The sequence below is a fragment of the Eptatretus burgeri genome, chromosome 15 (genome assembly GCF_056783735.1).
Source record: "Eptatretus burgeri isolate ZD-2024b chromosome 15, Ebu_testis_v1, whole genome shotgun sequence".
Lineage (NCBI taxonomy): Eukaryota > Metazoa > Chordata > Myxini > Myxiniformes > Myxinidae > Eptatretus > Eptatretus burgeri.
This window is the reverse complement of record NC_140975.1, coordinates 39325364-39350421: the sequence shown is the minus strand read 5'-3', so window position 1 is coordinate 39350421 and position 25058 is coordinate 39325364. Positions and strand designations below refer to the sequence as shown.

General features: G+C 43.2%; 1 protein-coding gene across 15 annotated transcripts in view; it reads right to left on the bottom strand.

Annotated features, from left to right (window-relative positions):
* LOC147011974 (regulator of G protein signaling 7-like) overlaps positions 1-25058 on the bottom strand; it is a 184594-nt gene that overhangs the window by 32643 nt on the left and 126893 nt on the right. For all 15 annotated transcript variants that reach the window (XM_085857911.1, XM_085857907.1, XM_085857921.1 and 12 more), the window contains 5 exons: positions 22554-22615; positions 13818-13928; positions 7631-7756; positions 634-820; positions 414-503 (listed from right to left, as the gene is read on the bottom strand). In XM_085857911.1, the coding sequence (XP_085714037.1) occupies positions 414-503; positions 634-820; positions 7631-7756; positions 13818-13928; positions 22554-22615 (576 nt within the window). The remainder of the gene's footprint in view (positions 1-413; positions 504-633; positions 821-7630; positions 7757-13817; positions 13929-22553; positions 22616-25058) is intronic.

Here is a 25058-nt window from a genome sequence, read left to right as displayed (position 1 = left end):
ATTTGTTCGGAGTGCAAGTGATAACTTGCCTACGACTTGCGAAAGACACCGCGAGTTATTTAGCGTTCAACAAGCCATCAACCAGTGCTGGCAGATGGGTAGTCTGGCTTAACGTCCCACCGATGGGCGGACGACACACACATTGATGCCTCGACCTGCATGGCAAACACCAGGTAGCAGTTTAGAGAAGGGTGAAGATTCGAATCGAGGCTACCCAGCTTAAAGGCAAGTGCAAGTACCTCAAAGCTATCCTGCCAGCTCTTACAGGTGTGTGTGTACGTAAATAATTTCTCAGCATCTTTGCATGGGTTTTGCTCGCCACTTGCCAATTGTGTGGTACAAATTTGTAAACATAGCTTCATTTTTGTGTCCTTTAACAGATCTGTTGTCATTACTACGACAATGAGTCTCACCTTTTTACGTGTGACGAAAAGTTCTTGGTAGGCATTTGATCGCAAAAATCGAGCATAACTGTCGTTTTTCATTAACATGTAAATATGTTCCTGCAAAGACATATTTATAAGTGCAGCAAAGCCATTGAACAATATGGATTTCGCTTTGCATTATTACGGGATAATCTCACAATCACCTTCAAAACGTATTGTCTCATGATTGTTTTAGCATTCTTCTCACCTGAGCATCGTCGAATGAGTGCCTGCCATCCTCCTTGATATTTTGTGCTGTGTGCTCAAACGTGTGCGAGTCGAGGTTGATTGCGTTGCCGGCACCGGGAGCCAAGAATTCCCTCCAGATGATCTCCACCAGCGAAGGGACCTCGGTTGCTGGTCGGCTCTTCAGATCCTGCACTGCGAGCCAGAATCTGGAACCGAATGAATGGGGAAAAAAAAACAGAAAAGGTAATTTCTGTGGGATGGGGTGGTTAAATCTGAGCACTGTTTTCAAACAGATTAGAGCAATATAAGGATATATGACAGGATAACCTCGAGATATGCACTCACCTCTGAGCTGTCTAGCCTGCTTTCGAATCTCAACTGAGCTACAAACTGTGATCCTGATATTTCACATGCAGTGCATACAATGCATAAATGTGTGTGCCATCCATTAGATGGACGTTAAACCAGAGGACTCATCTTTTGTTGGTGAATGTTAAAGATCTCACGATGTCTTTCGCAAAGAGGAGGGGCTATTATCGTCAACACCCCAAACAAATTACAAATTCCTGACCTGTATGACTGCTGGGAAGGCAATCACAAACAACCAAGCACAACCTTTATAGTGAGTGGGATGGTCAGTGTCTAAAATTATACTTAAAATCAGAGGTGTCGGCACTTTTTGTTAAAACTCAGTATTTGGTCTTAAACAAATTGTATTAGGGAACTCTTCAAGATTCAAGTGGATGCTGGACACAAATATGCCCAAATAAATAATAATAGCGCATTTACGACCAAATATGGTAAAAAAAAAAAAACAGAAGAAAATTTATTAACTGTGATATTGAATGAGTAACTTGTATACTTTCATATAAAATCCAATTTGACAGGAGAAAACTTATTTAGGTACAAACAGTTGGTTTACAATTCTTTCTTCTACAATTCTTTCTTTTTTTTACACAAATAGTAAGAAATTACAAAATGAATAATCTTTTTCTCAAAACCAACATTTTCAATCAAAAGTGAGTACCAATGATGAGTGAACTAAATTTTATGACAATGTGAACTGAAACAAAATGTCAAACACAATTAGTTAGATTGATGAAACATAGAAGCGTAACCACGGAAGGCACCGATTTTCCTCAATAAGGAATTTAGCACATTTTGTTGAAATAAGGTAAAATTATTTGATTGGTGATTTTGAAGAAATAACTTTTACACTTTCCTGTACAATCACATGGAACTAGAATGACACTTGATAGTGCACGTACCTCTGCCAGGCTGAACTGTTTGTTTTGTATCCCACTGATAGGCCGGATCTGCAGATGCAGACCTTAACCAAAATCGAATTGGCTTGTTTTTGTCACGTACCCAACTCATCCACCTAGTTTTGTCTGAATCCATCCATAACTTCTTGAGAAATTGTGCGATACATCGTTTTTGGCCATATCACTCAATGGTGAAGAATCATCGGATCCAGATCTTCACCAAAATCTAATCAATTTGTCCTTGTCACACACACACACACACACACACACACACACACACACACACACACACACACACACACACACACACACACACACACACACACACACACACACACACACACACACACACACACACACACACGCACACACACACACACCTAACCTGTCCACCAAGTTTCCTCTACATCCATCCATAACTTTTTGAGATATCGTTCTCACAAATAGACAAACAAACAGAACTCAAACAGGGGTGACTGCATCACTTCTGTCCACCTGGTGGCAGAGGTACCAAGCAATAATTATATTAGTGCTGCATCAGCAGCACAGCCACACTCCCAGCAATGATGCAAGTAGCAGCCACAGGCTGCATGTGAAATAATAATAATAATAATAATAATAATAATAATAATTCAAGAAAATAAGCTTTATTTGATGTTCTTCATAAAGGAAAATAAACATTATTTGATGTTCTTAAGAACTCGATCTATTATTCTTGAAAATAAATAGCATCTTACTATAATTCACCATTTGTCTGTCTGTTCCCAGGCACTGCAAAAACGGTTGAACCGATCGCAACCATTTTTGGGTGTGTAATCCTGGGACCCCTGGGAGTAAAATAGGCATAAATGTAATAACATGACCCCCTTGACGGCTCCCGTAGGGAGCGGGTGCTTCTAGTAAAAACAATGCACAAACATGTTAATTAAGGGTACAGTTTGGACAAATTTTAAAGTTGAAGTCCCCAACCCTATTTTCCCCACTACTAAGTTTGCGGATTTGCGGTTCTCGGGGATTTTTCAAGAACGTAACCCCCACAAACGGCAAGGCCTTCTTATATAAATCTGAACACTGCACAGGGTATCTTGTTCTATGAACTCTCCAGTTGCATACGTTTTCTGTCTTCCTTTATTTTCCTGACCTCATTTGCTCCTCAACATACTTCAGTCACATACAATGATGCAAATGTCGTTATGCCTGGTGTTGGCTTATGTTTAGGGTGGTGGGTTTGGGATCCAAGGATCCTGAGTTCAAATCCCACTCAGCTGTTGAATTAATACCAGGTGGGGTTGACTCAGCCTGTCATCCTTCCGAGGTCGGCAAAATGAGTACTAGTGCACTGGTAAGGGGGACACTGCATCAGCGGCATAGCCGCGTCCCAACCAATGATGCAACCAGCAGCCACAGGCTGCACTCGATAGAGAGGTGGGGGGGGGGAGGGAGATCCTTCCGAGGTCGCCAAAATGAGTGCGAACTTGCTGGTATACTGTGTCGGAGTGGCGACCCATCCAGGATTGTGCCCAATAGCCAAGGAGACTACTTCGGCAGCACCAACACGCTGCACAAAGTATGGTCCCAATGGATGGATGGATGTAAATGTCTGAATTGTTCTGCGGCAAAGCAGTAAAGAATGGTACAGTTTTGGAAGTTATCCTCTTCTCCACAAATTCCTTCACTTGGTCCTCCCCTTTCTACTTTGCTCTGTCCATACCCATGGCTATCTCTTCAATTGTTACATCACAAGTAGACCAACAATCGGCAGAGGATCATTCTCTGAGACCTCTTCATCATCACCGTCTTCATGATCTGGAAGCACTTTGACATAAAACACATTGAATGGTTCAAATTGTGAAAGCAATTTCTTCACTGCATTTTCATCTGAAGAGAGCTTAGATGGGAGATAATTTCTTTGCATTGAAATATTCTCATCCTCTTTGTCATCTTCAAGTCCAAACACCTGGTACACATCACCTGATATTGCTGCTATTTCATGCCATTTCACAGAATTTGTCACGAGCTGAATCATTTCTGGTGATGCCAATGATTCCATTTGAGAGCTGGCACACACTGTTCTCCCACTCAGTAGCTGGTCTGTGGCTATATATGTGTGTGTATATATATATATATATATATATATATATATATATATATATATATATATATATATATATATATGTATGAAATGTTTGTTTGTGAGCCCACTCTTCTGAACTCCCAAGGTTAATCGCCACAAAACTTTAAAGGATCACTTTTTTTTTTAACCAGGATGCACCTAAATAGGGGTTTTGAACAGTCATTTTCTCACAATTCAAAAGTTATGAACACACGAGCTGCCACCACCTGTCGCCATCTCCACCAAGGTAGATCCAATTTTTTCAATGCTTCATGAAAAGCCCAATTTCCTTTGGATTTCAACCCGTATACCTATATAATTGATGAGGTGATGAACTACGATCGTCAAATATGGTATGGCATGTGAAAAATAACTTAACTAATGCTCATAAAAATTAGATGGTATTCATAGAACACATACCCCACGCAGTCTTGATAAGGAATTGGTGCGAGCCAACTTTTCTTTTTTCTTTGATTCAACATGGCTGCCAGACCACTTTGCCAATGAAGTCGTTTTTATCAAACCATATTTCCCATGGGTAGTTGACCAATTAGTTAAATTTTGCATTGATCGGTTAAGTCATTTCTCCTACAAAGATTTTACCTTAGATCCAATATGGCTGCCAGACCACGTGATACATGATGGTCATTTTATTGAAAATCCTATTCAAATTTCAAGTCAATTGGATGAAAATTGAGGATTTCAGAAATTTGGCCTATGTTGACCTTTTGGCTTATATTGACCTCAAAAATAGTTGGTGGTTGAATTCAGTGAGGTGATATGAAAATGCTGAACAAATTTTTAAGTCAATCGGATGAAAACTGTCAATTTTAGAAATTTGGAAAGAAATTATAAATTACCAAGAGACTGTTTCGGCAGCACTGACCTTTTTCCAGAATATGCTACATTGATAATGCTGATGATGATGATTGTGATTATGGTAATGCTATGAAATAAAGTTAATAGTTGTCCCAATAATCGGTGAATCCTCAATGGTTGTAACAGTAGATGATTGTAACAAACAAGACCAGCTTGTGCCATCATAGTTTAGTTTTTAGTGCAGTTTAGGAAGGAGAAATTAGGCCAGGGTATCAAAATAATGTACAACCATCACACTGGTCAACATTTTCTGCATTTAAAGTTATACAAGAGCTACTATTTTAAACAATTAGTTTGTGGGGCATTTGAAAAATATAAGTAACACAAACATTTATTTTCATTTAATTTAATGGTGTTAAAAAGTAATTTGTGTCAATTACATTGCTCAATGTGATTGTGTGCAGACATCTTGTACATTTGCACTTCGTAATATGAGGGTAGTTTATGAAGTATTCTGGAAACACTTACAATTGTTAGCAGCTTAAATAATTCTTACGTGAAGATTTCAGATGAATTATTTTCAGAGGAAAGCCCTGCCTGCAAAGCTCCAATCCAACAGTTTATAATTGTGTCGGGAGTCAAACTTGGAGTAGATCAGGGGCAAGTTCAATAACTATGTACACTCCTGTCGGACATGTGTGCATTATTTGGATCTTCGAACAAAAACCTTTTGGAATCACAATCAATTGATTGCGTTTACAATGCTGTTGCTTGTAAAAAAAAATAAGTCTGAGCACGTGCAGTGAGTTACAATCACTCAGAAAAGAAGGGTGCACATAGAGAAAATGACATATCATTTAAGTGGTATCAGTAGTGTATTTATCATACCCATAGCCGTTTAGTATGAGGTGGCTCTTTTCATAACAATTCCAGATAATCCATATTAGAAGCGTCTCTACTGATCATATTTATCATTTATGCTTTAATAAAGTTCCTAAAACGAAGCTGAACATGTATACTTATCGCTTATTTCTACATTTACCTTGTGCATCCGATAACATAAGCAGCTTTATTTTTCTGAAGTTTTTAGGCTCATGAAAGAGCTATAAAAAACATTAACCATGCACACGCATGTAGACAAGACACAGCAGACAACACTGGATTTGATATCAGACAAACAATGCCTTTGATGTTGCAGAAAGTTACTTCCGAGAAGAGACTATGTGACAGCAGCACAATCTAGTTACAGAGCTTTCCCCTCAGAAGTCAGCAATGCAATTTTACAGAGAAATACCCCTCTGCGAGGAAGCAGCATGCACCAATTTTAAAGTTTTTGGTGTGACTTGCCTAGGGTAGGAATTGAACCGCTGACTTATCTCGTTAATAATATTTTTCTATTCATATTGTATAATACAATTAGTATAATACAATATGAATAGTAAAAATATTATTAACAAGATATTTATATAAATACATTATTAAAAAATATTCTTTAGTTACGAGGTTACGTGGTTACGAGGTTACGTATATTTAAACCCATTTCAGTGGTTACGAGGAGACAAGGAAGCAGGTCTAAATTTTTTATATAAATCACGTTTGATTATTTGAATAACAGTTTGATTCAGAGGTGAGTGTGGTGGTCATGCTGGTTGGTGGATGTGTTATATTGAAGGTAAGATGTGCATGATTTAATGTATTATCATTTAATAGAATGTGTGATGGGAGTGGTAACTATGTGATAATACATTAAATCCACTAGCGAGTAAAGTCTGGTTCATGATGTTTCATTGATGGGTTGACTGACTGTATGGATGCAACTGAGGTTGTGGATCTACTGATGTAGGTAATCTACTGATGTGGATCCGTGACCAAAGTTGCGGATCTGCTGTTTGGAGAGGTCCTGGGCTGAAAGGATCGAAACTTTGAGGAAGAACAGTGCCCAGCTGATGATCCGTGCGGTCAGGAAACCATTCAATTGCTTACAGGTTAAGGTTCTTACTTTAGGTAAGGGTACTATGTTTCGGGGTTAACATCATTTACAACAATCCTTTATATTATATTATACTGTATTTCAGGAATAGCCCCGATACTGTACCATTAGTGAAGTGTGTGTGTGTGTGTGTGTGTGTGTGTGTGTGTGTGTGTGTGTGTGTGTGTGTGTGTGTGTGTGTCCATGCACATGTGCACTTGTGGGGATGCATGCAAGGTGAGAGGATGCCAAAATATATGTGCCTGGTTGTGCAAAGAAAAAAAAAGTTAATGCAATAAAGATTTATAATTCTTGCACGATTGATGTGCTTCACCAAAAAACAAACAAAAAACTCCACAAGCAAGCTTTGCAAGGTGATTAGATTGTCAAATGACATAACACAACAGTTTCCTGTTTAGGTGCGAATGTGGAGCTCATATGGATTGAATACACTGTTGATCACCGTCTTGATATGGACTCGGACTTCAAAGTTAAACTGGACCTCATGTTGCTCCTTCATGCACCCGATGACAACCCTAATTTCCACAAACATTTTATTAAACATATTTTTAGACCTTTCGTACACCTTCTCCTTCCATACGGTGCAACTCACATTATGAACAATAAAGTCTTAAACATACGGTGCCAGTTTATTTAGTTATTATTACATCAATTTCATTATCATTTCATTTACGTGCATTTTTATCTAACAGCTCGACATTTACAGCCTAGTTGTACATATACAGTGACGCAAAAGCATAAAGCGTTTTGTTTTATTATCCGACAGAAAAGCAGCTTCAAGCAAAGGAGTGGATCCATTGTATAGCACAGTGACGGTGAGTTGCCCTACTGTAGATTCTCGCAGCTGAATTCCGACTCCAGGAACTTGAGGAAGCATTCCCGGCCCATTGGGTCTCTGAGGAGCTCATCAAGAGAAAAGCCCCAGCGTCGGACTCGCTGCTGGCTAGGTTCCTTTCTGCCAACACCCAGAGACATACAAACCACATAATTTATTTTTCAAAAAATCCCACAGTGCGGAATGAAATACAAAGAAAATGCATTCTGGCTTCACCATTGATTGAGGGCATCGGTATTTCCTACAGGGAAAACGCAGGCTTCTGAGGAGAAACAAAGTAAACTGGAAAGGCACTCGGTAGAGCGCATACCTCCGCCATGTAATGCCTGATCCACGAGAACACATCGGGCCCATCACATTTTTTAAATATCATGCTTATATATATATATATTATATGTATATATATATGTATATATTTATATTTATATATATATATATATATGTATGTAATATATTTTTAAAAATATATAGCACTATATCGTTTTGGCCCGATCTCTCAATGGTGAAAAATCACGTTAAAATTAAATAATTATCGTATCCAGATCTGGATTTGGATCTTCACCAAAATCGAAACAATTCGTCCTTGCCACAAACCCAACCTGTCCACCAAGTTTCGTCCGAATCCAGGTCCAACTTTTTGAGATATCGTGCTATATAATATCGTTTTTGACCCAATCTCTCAATGGTGAAGAATCACTTAAAAATTCTAGTGGTCGGATCTGGATCCGGATCTTCACCAAAATCGAATCAGTTTGTCCTTGTCACACACCTGACAAAAAATTTCATCCGGATCCATCCACAACTTTTTGAGATATCCTGCACACAAACAAACAAACAGACAATCTAGAAAGGCACTCAGTCGAGCGCTTACCTCTGCCACGTAACGTCTGATCCACGAGAACATATCGGGCCCAATACATTTTTGAGATATCATCATGCACACAGACAGACAGACAGAAAGGGGTGAAAACATAACCTCCTTCACCTTTGGTGGTGGAGGTAACAAAGTATAAAATAGTAAATTGCATCAAAGGTTTTTAATGACAGAGTTAATAAAGATGTGCACTAAATCCTAAAAAAAAATTATAATGGCAGCACTTCCATCAACATCATGAAATCATTGCAAAGAGTATTAACCACAGATGAAGGATAAAACGATGTTTGTATTTAAAGGCTCCAAGAACAGTTATTACCTCTGCCATCTGAGGTGATCCCACATTTAAACAACCTAGTCGAACCTCGCTTCTGAACCGCTGCCCACCTGGCAGAGCTGGTACCATCTTGATGCGTTTGGTGTGCTCTAGTCATCAATCACCTCTTTGCAAACCTCTCTAGTATGAGAAACTATTTGAGCATGGTTTTGGGTGAATCCCTGGTGCAGGTTATAATTGGTAACATTCTGTTTTAAAAGCCTGGCAGAATTAGCATTTCTGACCGGGGCACGCGAGGGGCCAATCCGCTTGGGTCCCTTGTGTGATTCGGCCTATCCTTGGGATTTAATTAATTCCTGGTGCAGCAGTTCAACAGTAGCCAGTCCGTCGATGCAACATCTGGTTCGGAGTAGAAATGTGAACCCCACTTCTCCAGGTAAATTCATAAATTTTTGCACGTAAAGCATGTTTGGTCAAAATTCTGTCCATGGGATGTGCACTGGTGTCTACTGGAAAGGGGTGAGAAAAGAAGAGTAGCACCATTGGAAAAGGAGAGGCCATTGTGGCATGGTGTCAGCGAGAGCCCCAATTGAATGGTAACGGTTTTTGTTGTTTCCAAGTGGATGCGGAGAGTCATAAGCAGCTGCGCATTCAATGCAATGGAAAAAAGGAAGAGCAGGAGGCCCAAGGCCAGCAACAGCTGCAAGAAGGGGAAAGGAAGCCCAAGACCCATGGGGTCATTGCCTGCAGCCACATTTGGATATCCGAGGCGAGGAAGTTTGAATTGAGACAGCCAAGGAAGGACTTGGCCCCTGGGCTGCAAGAAGCAGAGTAGGGGTGATAGAGTGCCCGGCCTCAGGAGAAATTGCCCCCCTGGGAAATTTGGATGCACCAGGCAGCCAGAGAGCTGGACTGGCAGGATTTGGATGTGGGGTCTGACCACAGACCATCATGTGATACAGACAATGCCCCACAGGGAGACTGGTGGTGGCATTGTGGTGCATGCCTAGTTCATCGGGGCACTGCCCAAGCAATAGTCTGAGGCCAGTAGGGATGCCTGCTCTTACAGTTGGGAAGACCTCCAGGGGACCGATGTGGTCCCTTTCCAGGCATCTGTCATGGTGTGATGTGAGGACCACTCAGGAGATGTGATGCAAGGCCGTGCCTTGGTAGGGGCATCAATGAAAGCTAGTGAGCATCTAAGAAGGTGACGCCTGGGCACGCAGTCCAGGAGATAGCTTCTCTGCAAGGCTCCAAGACAGCCCAGCATATGTGGTGACCCATCATGCTGCAAGGCTGGTCGATGGATGCGGGTAAACTGCGAGGACCAGGATTTGAGTATCGCCAATGGATGACCAACCAGAGCTCTGTGGAAAATTATGCCGCTATATTGAAATCATGATTGGGGAAGTCCCAGAGAGGCCTGCATAACCTTCCACGAATAGTCCACTGACTAATGGGCTATCAGTTTGGGAAGACGGCCCTGGGTTTTAATTGGCATCATGAAAAAGGGAAGAATGGCTTTAAAGGGCGCTGCTGGTATTGACCAATCTCCCCAGTGACAAATTGGATGATACTAAATTTACCTTTTCTCATTGTCACAACTCACCATGCTTTGCTTTGGAGGTATGTCGATCAGTTGGGGGAATTGGTAGTGGTGACGGGCAAGAATGAACATGAGGGCCAGCACATGAAATGAGTGGTAGGGGTTAAAAGTTGTTTTGTGTGAATAAAAGATTACCATCAATTGTGATTTTGATTGTTGTTTTTTTGGTGTTTAGCGTGTATGGAGGCCATGGTTATGTAGGGAAATGGTAGCGTGTATGGCAAGTGGTGTAGGTAAAGTGAATAGCAGCTGAAGAGGGAGTATTGTGTGTACGGTTTATGGGTCGGGAAGTTGTGTCTGTCCACAAGTGGATCAGGTTCTTGAAGAGAGTGAAGACTGTGCCCCCACGCCCCCTCCAACTGTGCCTTGCCCCCAGCAGTCCAAAAAGTGACTGGGGTAGGAATCCGCTAGGAGGAGGGTCAGGATTAGTCAGCAAACAGGCATGAGGACCCTTTGTAGCCATGGAAGGCTGTGGAAGGCCAATGGGTGACCCCTTTCAATGAGGATACAGCGAAGGGAGCTGTTGTGGTACTCTGCAGTGGGGGGGGGGGGTAGTCTAAGGTGGGGGCCCAAGGAAACCCTCAGTTTGGGACTGTTTTTGCACTGCAGGCACCACTCACTGCAGCACCCCCACCATATTGTAGGCCCTCAGATTACATATTGGGTTCTAAAGATGAAAATGCAAAGGACATGTGCAATTTATTTGAAAATCATGTTGACTGCAATAACTTGTGAATCACAGAAAGGATTTCAACTAAACTTGGCAAAAGTATGGACTGTAATACACAGATGAACCGATTAAATTTTGGGCTTGAGAGGTCAAAGGTCAAAGGTCACATGCCTTTCCCCAATAATTTTGCAGAGCATTACTCGAATTAATAGCCTCTGTTACTGTTGTCTCTCGTAACCATTAATATCAAATGTAACAGTGGGTTGACATCTAATGTGGGCAGAGGTACAGTATATCCATTGATGCGTTCACATCAAATTATATTTTCTATTTAATATTTACAAGCGAACACAAGAAAATTTGTAGAGGCAATGGCGTACCGTATGCCTCTTTTACACAGTGATAGAAAACTTGTGGAGGAGCTTGTGTATCGTGTATACATGACGTGTAGCACAATGACTACCATACACATCGTACCTTTACATGAATTAAAAAGACAGTCATACGCAATGGACAACTTGATACAGTATATGGAATTTCCACCTGGAATCAGGCCCCATTCACATCACACCGGCTTCCAGAAAAATACTGGCATTTTCCCACCAATTTTGATGTCAACGGTAGCGAAAACCAATGTCGGCATTTTTGGTGTGAAAATGGCTGTAGGCTCAGATGGGAACCCCTAAAAGGGAAGCCTGGATATATAAAATGTAATGTTGTGAACATGAGAATAGTACAATGACCTCATACATCCAGATGAAGTGCGAGTCCAAAAAAACGTTACCTTTTCTTATTACAGTATATAACCATAAGGTGGGCAGCATAAGACTTTTTTAGATCCAAAACAACATTACATTCTAGGAAAGGAAATAAGAGACATGAACCATAAAATAATTGACCAACTACAGCACCGGAGGATCAGGAGGAACCCAAACAGACAAAGATGGAGTCATCAGGAGGAACCTGGATGGGATTCGGGTTTCGGCTGCTCCTCCTCGACCCTCAAACCCACCAAGGCGCATCCAGGTGAACCTCACAAAAACGATTTGCAAGATTCACCCCTCCACAGACAAAGAAAAAGAAAGAAAGAGAGATGAGGACAGAAATAAACCACACACACAAACAGAAAGTACACACAGGAGGAAGCCATACTTTACACAACTTTGCTGGCAGGACTCACCACACCTTCTGCCATGAGTCCTGGTTGCGGTTAGCATTCAGGGATCTCTTCTATGTTCTGGGAAACCTATCCTCCTACTTGTTTTGTTGAACATTTATTTTCTCTCAAACACCCATTATGTTTTGTTGAACACATCCTTTTTAAGGGTTGGCCTGTTTTTCATTCTAATGTGAATCCTTGAACATGATGGCGTGATCCCACGTTCAAATCCATTATGTTGTGTTGATTTGTCGATTGATTTGCTTAATAGTGTCTTTCAGGCTTGTGATTCATATCAAGGTATACAGTACTGATAAATATACCACATAAATATATACTATAACATAAAAGCTGCAGGTGATTTATGTACAAGCTCCAACAAGAGCCTGAAATCGATTTAAAACTAATCTTTCCATTTCATCCACCTGCGGGTGCCTTCTCTTTGTAATCCAATCCATCTGTTGCTCTCCTCTCCATCTTCTTACTTTTTTTTCATGACATTTAATATCTTTTAAAAAAGATACTGTTTCATTCATTTGGAATGAACAGACTTCTGTCCATAACCCCATCAAATAAATAAAGTTCTTTCTAACCACTCACTCATTGACTCACTTCTATAAATGTTTAGTACATCATAAGTTGGCAAGAAAGTTGAAATTTCACATCCTGACGTAACTTGAAACCACAATTCGAGAAAGAAAAATCATAAAACTGTTCGTAAATGTCCATAAACGAAAATCTCCCAAAGAAGAGTCAGTCCCTTGGCCAGTTGGGGAGGTGAGCTTGGACCGTGCTAGTGGCGCATCACTCCTTAAACTGGGAGACACAAATGTTGAACACAAATCGGAAAACAACACTGTAGTTTAGTAGTACTTTGCTCTGAATTTGTCCCGATCGCACATGCGCAGCAGAGAGGAGTGAGATAATCTTTTTTACTCTGCCTGGCAGTCAAATAAAATTGAAAATTATTACCAAACAGGAAACCTACTGTTCTAAGGATGTCATAAAGGACACAAACAACAGACACAAATAACTAATGTAACGTGTTAAGCAAAGTGGTGTATGAAACACTGCATATAGTGTGGTAGACTTTTTTGAATTGAATTAAATACTTGAACACTGTAAAACCCAAATCACCTTTTTACCACTTTCAAAACCCTTCCGTTTAGCAGTACTTGGACATGTTGGTCCGTGAAAGGTGCTGTGTAACACTGCATCAACGGCATTAAAAAGATCCTGAATTTATTCATATGACCTTTAAAATCATTATTTTATTGCAATTGAATTATAAACTTAAACACTGCATTGGATAAGGTGTTATATTCTTTCCTTTCTCTTTTCCCCTGCCTTATTGTGGGCAACAACTGCTCAAGATGCTCAGATGCTTTGGTAATTGTTGAAGGCATGGTTGGTTGAGCTAATGTTCGAAACTGCTTTGCAATTTTGTATTCCAGTGACCGAAATATTTGGTTGCCTATCAATATTTGCTATAACCAGAAGTGCTGCATTATATGATGAGAACACACATAAATTAACTTCTGGTCATCCCCAAAGAGGTGACAGTGGGGGATTAAATCAGTTACTACTTGCCATACCTGCTTGCCAAATCCCAAAAGGCAGAGTCTTCTGAGAGCCAGGGATTTGAGGGCTCTGGAGGCGTGAGGAACGGGTCGTAGTCAGCATACTGCTCCGAATGACTTATGAGGCTACGGTGGTAGAACATACACAATAAGAGGCTACGGTGGTATAGATCAATAGCCAAAAATTTAACAATTATTTCTCTTTGAATTTAACATTTAAAACAAAACCTGTGATTACACACAATTTATGGAAGTTTATGTTTTCATTGAAAGGTTGAAGTGTGTTTGATAAAGTTGTTTTGTCATTTCTACCTGGCATGTAAATAAGGAGGCATCAATTGCCTCCCATCAGCCAGTAAGTTAAAAAGACAAAAGCGAAAACCAGGATTTACTTGTGAGACGTGGAATATCGTGTGTGTGTGTGTGTGTGTGTGTGTGTGTGTGTGTGTGTGTGTGTGTTATAACATAATATAATTCAAAACATTGATATGTTGGAAGCAGGAACATACTAATTAGGATGTCAAGTTAGCTTGTTCCGTGTGCTCACATAGGTTAGATCAATTTCTGTAACAGGGACCCATTAAAGCGAAGCTCTCCTGTTTTTACGTATGCTGTGAGAGGCAGTATAGTTTGATGTAGAGCATAGTTTAGAAAGTGTAATTCATACAAGTCCTCTCTGTATAACCAGACAAGGACCAGGTCAGGAAAGCAGAGGAATTGCACTTGATGTGTCTGCATTCCGTGTGTACTGTGAACCGACGCAGCATCGGCCATAAAGAGCCCCGGAGGGCGCTATGCCATTGGCAGCCTACTAGGTGGTGCACCACTGACTCGGACAGCACTGGTGGCACCCTGCTCGCATGACATACAGTGACGGTGATGTTCCACATCATTGGCTGGTGCCAGACCATGAATGAAGGATGCTCAAGGGTGTGGGACATGGCCATGGGGAGAAATAATAAAAGGTCATGCAAGGATGATGATGGGGGCAGTTGTGGGCAGAATCTCTGACATTACCAGGGTAGAGTGTGTGTGTGTGTGTGTGTGTGTGTGTGTGTGTGTGTGTGTGTGTGTGTGTGTGTGTGTGTGTATTGTTGCGGTTCTCGGAACCGCATGCATACAACAGATAGTTGTCCCGAGTTAGTTATCCCATTATTGTACGTGTAGAAAGTTCCCTACCTTTTGTCTTGCGGGACAGCAGGGAGTGCGTTGCGATGGGCTATTAGTGAGGTTATCAAATCATTTTTCCCCTCCATTCCACTTCCTACTCTTCCTCTTTTCACTCCTGATGTAAATCTGCCTTGCTTACCCCTCATCTCGCTTACCACAGCGTGGCGATCCACGGTGCCTTCTACCTCGCTTGCCACAGCGTGACGATCCATGGTGCCTTCTGCTTCACTTGCTCCCCTAGTCTCGCTTACCACAGCATACCACCGTCTACCCAGAGTCTCGTTTTCCGGGCGAGAAACCAGACATTGGCGGTGAGTCACGTACGCTTAGCACCCAGGTGGGCAGAGTGTACTGGCATCTGGCCGAAGCCCGGCCCAGGAAGGCGGACCATGTGAGGGGTCAGAGCCAGTCGGAATGCCCTACTCGGATGATGACGTCAGATTCGGCATGGCCCTCCCCGAATCTTGGGCTCTATAAAGCACGGAGAAACCCTCCGTGAAGAGAAGGAATTTGGAAGGAATGAGGAATAAAATAATTGAAGGAGTGAAGTGTGTTCAGAATTGTAGAAGAAGTTAGTGTTCCTGCATCTCGTCTCCGCCCACACGATCTCAACGAATCGCCTCCTGCCTGGTTCCACCTATTGCTCCACCTTCGCCCTCTGGACTCCTCCCTTCTCCGCTAAAGCTCCTCCTGTTCAGAACACGATCTTCACACATGCGGCTGTGGCCAGAACAGCGCGGCTATTTTAGGGTGCCGCACCATGGAGCATCCCACCCCAAAACACCTCGGTACCAAAAACTACAACCTCCACCCCCTCCCTCCTTGGCTGCAAGAATCCTTCACATTTGGGGTTTCTTCTCTTTCTGTGTGTGTGTGTCTGAATGTGCTGGCGCCTGTCTGATAAGTAAGCCTGTAGAAGATCTTTTATTGTTGTTACTGTGAATAATCTCGTGTCAAGTCTGCACTGTGTCTGCTTGAATAAGTTGCTTGTATAATTGTCGCGCACCACACACCCCTCTCCTCTTTCCCTGCGTTATATACCCAATACACCTTTGTTGTGCCACATTCTTTTCCTCGCTTGCTGTAAATAAATCATTGTTGTAGAAATGTTTCCAGCTCGCCTTTGTCTTTTCTCTCATTGGTCCAGCATGGTTTGAATCCAGGTTTTGCCGGTTCCTTATTCCCAATGGTCCGTTCCTTCTAGCCGGTACGTCCTTGGAAGTGTCGCTCAGCTGCATCCGATCCGGAAAGGTGATCCGATCCGGTAGAGTGATCCGGCTCGGACAAGGCGTCCACGGACAAACCGAGGGCATGGTTCACGGGGGTTTAACTGTGTGGTTAATTAGGTAACCCAATTCCATAAGCGGGAGGACCCTAGGTCACGCGGTTGAGTTATTGGCGTCCATGGTCGGTTAAGCGACCCGCCGCGTCACGGAATTATCCATGAGCGACGGCCTACAATTCCGGGGAGTCTGGTGGGAATCGACACAGCTTCCCCCACCTGGTGGTCTTCTCACCCGACCCCGCCGGCCCGCAACAGTATATAACTTGTGTATAATGACAGTGAATCTGTGGGCAGTGTGGAACAAGAGTGGGGGGAATCAATGGAACCCTGCTTACCATGATCTTTTGCTGTTAACACGGGTGTGTTGGAGGTGGGGAGGGGGGAGAGGGATTTGACTAGTGGCTCAAAATAGACAGCTGTGATTTGAAAAAAAAGGGTTTTATAAATAATTGGGATTGAAGCACAGGAAGCAAAATGGCTATTAAAAGAAAGGCAGGGACAAAATGAATGGTGAGGTTAACCGAATCGCAAGAGATCAGTACTATTCTTAGTGTTAACTTATCACAGTAGACTCAATCAGGAACACACATGTACAGGAGAACTGACAGTGTGTGTTGGTGTATGCATATGATCTTTCCTGTGAGGTCTTGAGATGCGCAAATGCAGACACGGGTTTGGATCCCTTCTCCCAGTCTGGCGTCATCCTTGTGTCTCTGTAGCTGGCTGTCCATGGCTGTGTGGCACTGGCAAGGTGCCTCGGGCTGTGCCTCTCGTGTGCATGCACTGGCTTTCCTAAGGTCCTGGGCTGTCTGCTCTGAGGCACGATCGCCACTGCCCCCCTTTATAAGCAGCCACCCCCCCCCTCTCTCTGCCATTTGGTCTCGCACATGCGCTTTCAGAGCTAGTAGTAACACAAGTGTCCACACCATGTTGTAAAGCCAGTGTTCAAGGCTTTACATAGCACATGTATGCCCTCCATGTTGAGGTGTGGTGAAAAAGACAATGGGGTGATTTAAGATTCACATTGATGGAAGATGGGGAGAAGAGGCAGACAAAATAGGTGGAGAGGATGGGGGAGCTAACTGGACATCCAATTCTTGTCGATGGTAATTGGGATTTACAATCACCCAATAGATTAACCAAATTTGACCGTTGATCACACGTGGAAGGCAGGGAGGTGGAAAAACGTTTTCCTTTGTTTTTTATGAAGTTTATTTACAAAATGATCCCGACACGGGGATGGACAAGACAAAAAACCCTGGAAAGCTCTAGCGCAAGCAGACAGACAAATAGGGAAGGAAAGATGCAAACCTATTGTATAAAATAAATAAAACCATACCCTGCTAAGGCCACCAAAATACTGGCTTCAAACAGACAATGGGGAGATCAGAGAACTTGAGCTAGGCACGAGCTGATCTTAGGCTGGGATTGTACAGCGCTGTTGGTGTGGTACAGGACTGGCGTGGCACAGGGCGAAGTGCGGCTCTGGAAGCGATGGTGATGAGAAGGCCAGGATACGAGGAGATAGCAATGAGGAGTGATGACTCCAACACTCTCCAAAAACGGCCCTTCCGTGGGGAGTGACAAAACATCTGTGATCTGCCATGCACATGCATGGACATGGCCTTCATCATCTCCGGGACCGCCCTTGTGCATGGCGGGTCCATCTCATTGACCTCCCGCTGCTGTGGTCAGCACCATCTTTCGGGCCATCCCACCCTGCTGGGTGGCCCCTTTGCGAAGCTCCATAGCTCGCTCACTCCGCCGTGGCTAATTGTCCTCCGGGCAAACGGCCCGCAATGAGACACCACACAACCTTGCCCTATTTTGCTTTATTGGTTAAATCACCGCCTCCTTGGTGCACATTTTACCATACAAATTACCTATGACAGACATCTAATACAAGAGTAATTCTAACTTATTCAAACACATGGTCTATACTATTCTTACCACATTCTAGTGATGGAAGCACCCCACCCCTCACACCTCACCCCTCACCATCCATTCCACGTTACAGTATGTATATGTATATATATATATATATATATATATATATATATATATATATATATATATATATATATATATATATATATTGTTGCGAATTCACGCTCGCCGGCGTGCGAGCGGCCACATAACTCGAATCGCGGCACGTCGCCCACCGGACAGACAATTCTGTCGTGACCCTCTCGGACTAACGCCGGGAACTAGTCACGGGTGGGCCTTTCGGCCTCACCACGATCGTGCCAATCGGCCCCCCGTGTGGGATAGGGTTGTTCGCCAAATTCGACCTACCTAAGTACCCACACGGAGGGTAGACCGGGCGATCGCACCTCACCGCAGGTCGACTCCGGACATGGGCCACTTAAGCGACCCGTTCCGTACTATCGGGATAACCGAGCGGTGTTATCGTCGACCTCGACGGTTCCAATTAATTATCGGGCGTATTAAGCCCACTACCAACCCTTTACGTGAAGCAAGATGGAGATTCAATTAAAGAAAAGACGAAGCGAAAAGGGAAAACAGTTCAACATAATTCACATTTATTCCGCGGCACACGGAAAGCACACATATACAATTACAACAATTATGCACCAAAAGCAGATGTTACAAAAGAAACACAACAATGCAGATCTACTACCGACTACGCGAGCACACGGCAACACTTACACAGTTTTACTTTACAGACGGCGCCGACAACACATTTACTCAAAAGCAAAAGAAAAGGGCCACCCTCAAAGACAAGGGGGCAGACGGGGCCTGTGGGCCGCGAGACCGGGTGGATCCTACCCGTGTCTTGTGATGAGCCGCAAATGTCGCGGCGCCCCGACTCTGCACTCCTTCGCGGGTTTCGTTGGCACTGCTTGGAGTGGGGTGGGAACGGGGCCCCCTTTTCGCACTATCTCAGCGCGGGGGGAAAAAGGGGGGAATTGTTGATGCTCTGGCGAAAGAGGATAGCTGGCTTGCTTGGGTCCCGCGACGAGCTACTCCACTGCGACCTCGTCGCCGACCGCCGTCTTCCTTGCCTCGGACCCGAGCTATTCGACCTCCTCCCCAATTCTCCTCAGCCGACTGCAGCAAATCACCTCGACCGCGCTCCAGGCTTCCTCTCTCTGCAGCTCCCCGACAGACTACGAACCCCGACAGACTCCGACCTCCGACAGACTAACTCTCCTCCAGACCCGACTTGACTGCCTCCAACTCGCCTTGACTCTTCGACCTTCCTGAATCCAACTCACTGCCTCCAACCTTCTCTCCAACTCAAAACTGCCTCCAACTCCCTCCGACCCAAAACTGACTAAATTCGCCCCGCGCTCGGTGCTTTCTAGTCCGGCAGGAGAACCCATATGCAAATTTCTGGATCAGAACGAGCTCGGGGGTGGAGCCACGCTCGCCCATTGGACGGAGAAAAAAGGGGCGTGAGTCTCCCCTGATCCTCGAATTTGCATATAACGATTCTACTCCGACGCACCTGGAGGCGGGGCCAAACCGCCCCGCGCTTGCTGATTGGACGGATCAGAAGTGGGCGTGTATCATTCCTGATCCGACTTCTCCTCGGAAAGGCCGCACCCTGCACCCGTGGCTCGGCACGCGTCCCGCACGAGGCCAGGACAGCCTGACGCTCGGTGCCCACAAGCGGTGCGGGAATGGCCGCAGAAGGAGAGGCGAAGGTGGTGGAGGGTTTAAAGTGGTGGTCCATGGCCATGGCGACATTTGGAATGGCGGTGATGCGATGTTTGCGGGAGCGAGTTGTGAAGGTAAAGGTCGTGGCTGTTGGCGTTGTTGTTGTTGTGAAGCGGCGTTGCGGTTGGTGGTTGTTGTGTGATGGCGGTTGAGACGTGGTTGGTTCAAAATAAAGATAGCACAGAAAAACGGCTATCTTAAAGGGTCGCAGCCCGAATGAATCACATTTATTCCCTCTAAACAACGGGTTTGGGGCTAACTACACATGTACTTACAGAGATATCTCACCTACGGGACCTGAATGGTGGTTTGCGAATTTCCTCAACCGTAACACTATATATATATATGTATATATATATATATATATATATATATATATATATATGTATATATATATATATGTATATATATATATATATATATATACATATATATATATATATATATATATATATATATATATATATATATATATATATATATATATATATATATATATATATATATATGTACACACACACACACACACACACACACACACACACACACACACACACACAATGTATTTTTGTGGGCCGGGGTTCGGCGGCGATAAACGACCACTAGGTGGAGCAGTAGAGTCGTCTCCCACCGAACACCCGGAATTTAGGTCGTGACTCTCAGACAACTCCAAAGGTCACGGGTCCCGTAGCGGACAGTGGACACCAATATTTCGACTGTGTGGCGTAGGGTAAATTGTCTCGATCTCCAATATACCTAAATAACCACACAGTCTAGCTACCAGGGAAACTACACCCTCGACGGGCTCTGTCAAACCAGATCACTCGAGCGACCTCGGTCCAGTGTAACCGAGCGGAATTACCAGAGTCCGTTGGACCCAATGACAACTTACCAGCCCAAACGGCCTCACTAATTCTCAATACGCACTGTGCTGGGTCAATGAAGGAAAAACACGGATGACGAACTGGAACATTTAATACGGGGGTTTATTTTACAATAGGCAATAATCGGGAAGGGAGACACAGAGCAGAGTTATCACGAATAAGAAATGTAATTCACAATGTACAAGCCACTTTACAATTCTACTTACAGACGGGCCCCACGGACACACACACACACACACACACACACACCCAAAAGAAAATGGACCCCGTCGGTCTTTATCTGGTAGAGTCGGGCCGGCGTACCTTCCCGCCTCGTGCGGTCACCGACTCCAAATCACCACAGTGGGACTCGAACCCACGACCCGAAGTCCACGGCCCATGTCCCTGGCTGCTCGACCACCACTACCACGAGAAGCCACCGCAAAGGGCCGCAGACGATGACCGAGACCAAGCCACCACGACCACAGACGAAGCCAATCGCCACCAAGAATGCAGACAAAGCCAATCGCCACCAAGACTGCAGACAAAGCCAATCACCACCAAGACTGCAGACAAAGCCAATCACCACCAAGACTGCAGACGAAGCCAATCGCCACCAAGACTGCAGATGAAGCCAATCGCCACCAAGACTGCAGACGGCTCCAACCACAACCAACCCTCTCCTCTTTCTTTACGACGGGGTGACCCTTTATCGAGGACGGCTTGCCACCTCGCCTTATCCTTCCCCTCCCCCGCGGGTCGAGGGAAAACGTTCTGAGGTACTCGCCTCCAGATTGGACGAGGGGTTGTCGGGTGACTCGTGGCCGCCATTGATTGGACGAGCTCACGGTGGGCGGAGGGAACCTCACCCCTGGACGTGACATGCTGCACATGGGCGATGGATGGCGATGGTGCGAAAACGAAGGATGAAGATTTAAAGATATAAAAAACCTGATTATAAAAGTAACTCGTAGCGCACACACAAAATTCCCATTAGACAGAAGGACGGGACCCTGACTATAAACACATACTTGTCAAAATAACTGAACTGTGGGGGCTGCTGTCTGTCTGTCTGTGTGCAAATGGCTTCCAGATTCGTTACAGTACATCATTCAAACCAGTGGCTCACTCCCATAAATCCTCAATACTTTCTAGATGAACGATAAAGTTGAAATTTTGGATACCGATGGAACTCAAAGCCAAGATTCCAGGAGAAATCACAAATTTGTCCAAAAATGTCCAGAAACGAAAGTCAGCCAATGGAGCATCACTCTTGCTCACGGAGGATCACATGATCAAAGACAATGGCACATTATGTAATCTTGCATGGGCAAGATCATTTTCCAAGGTAGCTGGTGCTTCCCAGTTTTATGGCGGTATGATTAAAGAAGTGACTGTGGGTTTTTGTCATTTACGGATGGTGTACAGTGGTAGGAAGCCCGTAAAGAATCATGACGTATACTGTACTGCCTTTTTGTCGGGTCAGAAATTGATCTCTGATCCGACATAGAATTGCTGTCTCTTGAGCAGCCTATAACAGAATTGGTACCAATCTAAATTCATTCAACACACCAAAAAGAAAGATGCTACCTTAACATGCTTATTCACAATCAACTTTGTCAAATAAATAAATAAAGCTTACATTTATTATGTTTTTATGTAGGATGCACTGCATTATCAGCAAGCATGCCCCACAAATACATAAATATATACTGTATGTGTATACACACATGTAAAGTAAACACTTACCATTCTGCCACTTTGGATATTTTCATGCAATGTCTGTCAAATTGTTTTTGCAAGAATGCAATCTAGGAAGAAAGGTAGAAAGGATTAGTGCAGTGAAAAATCCCTCAGATCCAGAAAGAATCCATTTATAAGTAATACTTGCTTTATTGAATTTCATTACACGAAACGGCTTGTTTTAAAACAATCCTGTTATAATAAAACACATTTCACCTTGTTTTAACAATCATTGACCTCTTGTATATACAGGGTGTTCCATAAAGACTTGGACAACTTTGGTTGTTAATATATTTCGTACCATAAATGAAACAATGATACCCTTTGGTTTATATGATGCAGAAACTCATAAAGTTTTCTTTATTTTCAGGTTTGATGGTTCAATGTAAAAGAAAATGGCGATACCACAGGAGAAAGTTCAGTGCGTCGAATGGTTCATCGAGATGAGATCCGACACGTAAGTTCAATGTACTTTCCATACAAGGTATGGAAGGAATCCGCCATCGTGGACTAATATCAGAGAGTGGTACAAGAGGTTTAAGGAGACTGGAAGTTGTCAGAAACCTAAAAGTACCGTTCGACAAAGCTCAAGTCCAACAGATGTTGAACGAGTGCGTGAATCATTTCAACAAAGTCCCAGAAAATCAATTTGATACGCAATCAGAGAATTGGGACTACCACCCACCACTGTACACAGAATTTTTCATAAAAGACTGAAACTTTATGCCTAGAAGGTGCAGATTCTGCAGGAACTCAAACCAAATGATGGACCCAAAAGCAAGATGTTTGCCTTGGAAATGCTCAATTGCGTAGAGGATGACGAAGATAACCTAAAAAAGGTCATGTTCACAAACAAAGCTTGCTTTCATGTATCGGGGAAGGTCAACCAACACAATGTGAGGATATGGGGCTTTGAAAACCCCCACGTGGTCATTGAACACACACGACATTCCAAAGGTCAATGTGTGTTGTGGCCTTCTCCCTGATCGCTTGGTGGGTCCATTTTTCCTTGTGGAGGATACAGTAACCTCAACAATTTACAAGAACATGTTGGAAGGACTCACCTTCCCACAGATTAAAGACCTGCAACCCGATGTCATTTTTCAACAGGATGGCGCTCCCCCTCATTGAGCCTTTGCCATTTGAGCCGTTTGGAATGAAAAATTCCCAGGTTGCTGGATTGGCTGAGACGGACCAACCACCTGGACCCTATGATCACCAGACATAACCTCCCTTGATATTTTTTTCTGTGGGGGGTTGTCAAAAATGTTTTCTGTAACACCAAGGTGGCAAACCTGCAGGATCTTCGTTTTGGGATCACAGCCACACTGGTGGATGCAAACATGCTGAGCCAAACATGGCAAGAACTAATGTACCACCTTGATGTCACGTGCACAACAAATGGAGCTCACATTGAAATGCATTAATCATGTACACAAAACGATAAGAGTTTCTGTTTCATATAAACCAAACAGTGTTGTTGTATCATTTGTGGTTCTCAATATATTAACAACCAAAGTTGTCCGGCCCTTTTGGGGACACCCTGTGTTGTCGCGAAAGTGGACTCTTCGGGCCGGTTAAATGGTTAATCAGCTGATTACATATATCCTCATTGCACGTTTAGAATATACTGTATGTACTGTAAACTGCAGTTTCGGTATTTTTCACTGGTAAATGTACTTTATTTCTCATTTACGTATTTGATTAACAACGCCTTTCCTTTCTCCTCAACAACCTCGCAACCAATGGTGCTCAGGCCGAGTACTGATTCACAACCACCCAGTACTGGTTTGATCCGACCAATTGACGGTGTACTCAAGCTGGTCAGCCAATGAGTGTGCCTGCTGATGTCACGCTCTCACATTTTGCGTCCCATATACGATCTAGGTGAGGGTGCCTCTTTCATCTCCACTAGGCCTGAACTAAACTTCTTATTTATTGTATCCTATCTTCAAACCCTCTTCTCCCTCTGAGAGTTTGATTATCTCTCAACAGAATGTGTTCACAGTAAGGCTACATAAAGGTAAATAAGCTTGTCAATTGTTATAGTTACAAGCAATATTTATATTCTGATTGGGACATCCTGTTCTTCATTTTTCTCTGCAACAGTTGTTTTATGTGCTCCTTTCCTGGGTTATTTTTAGACATTTTATTTAACCAAATTATTTATCATTCCTGAAGTTGAGGACCGGTTACTCGTCCGTATATAAAAAAAGTTGCCAACCTCTTTTATCTGGAGCACTTGTACTGTATATACAAACAAACAAATCAAATAAATATGCAGTGCTGCACTGTGTAATATAAAATAATTGTGTTGTATCTATGAAAGGCATGTAATAATTGTTGGAAAAAATTTAATAAATAAAAAATTGTACTTCACTTTCCAATAAATTATCTATGCATCCACTTCCATAATGAAGATCCCAATGTGATGTGAAGACACCGTGATGGAGTTTTTTTTTTTCAATAACCACTTTTTCCTGGATTCCGTTGTTTCACATCACCACTTGC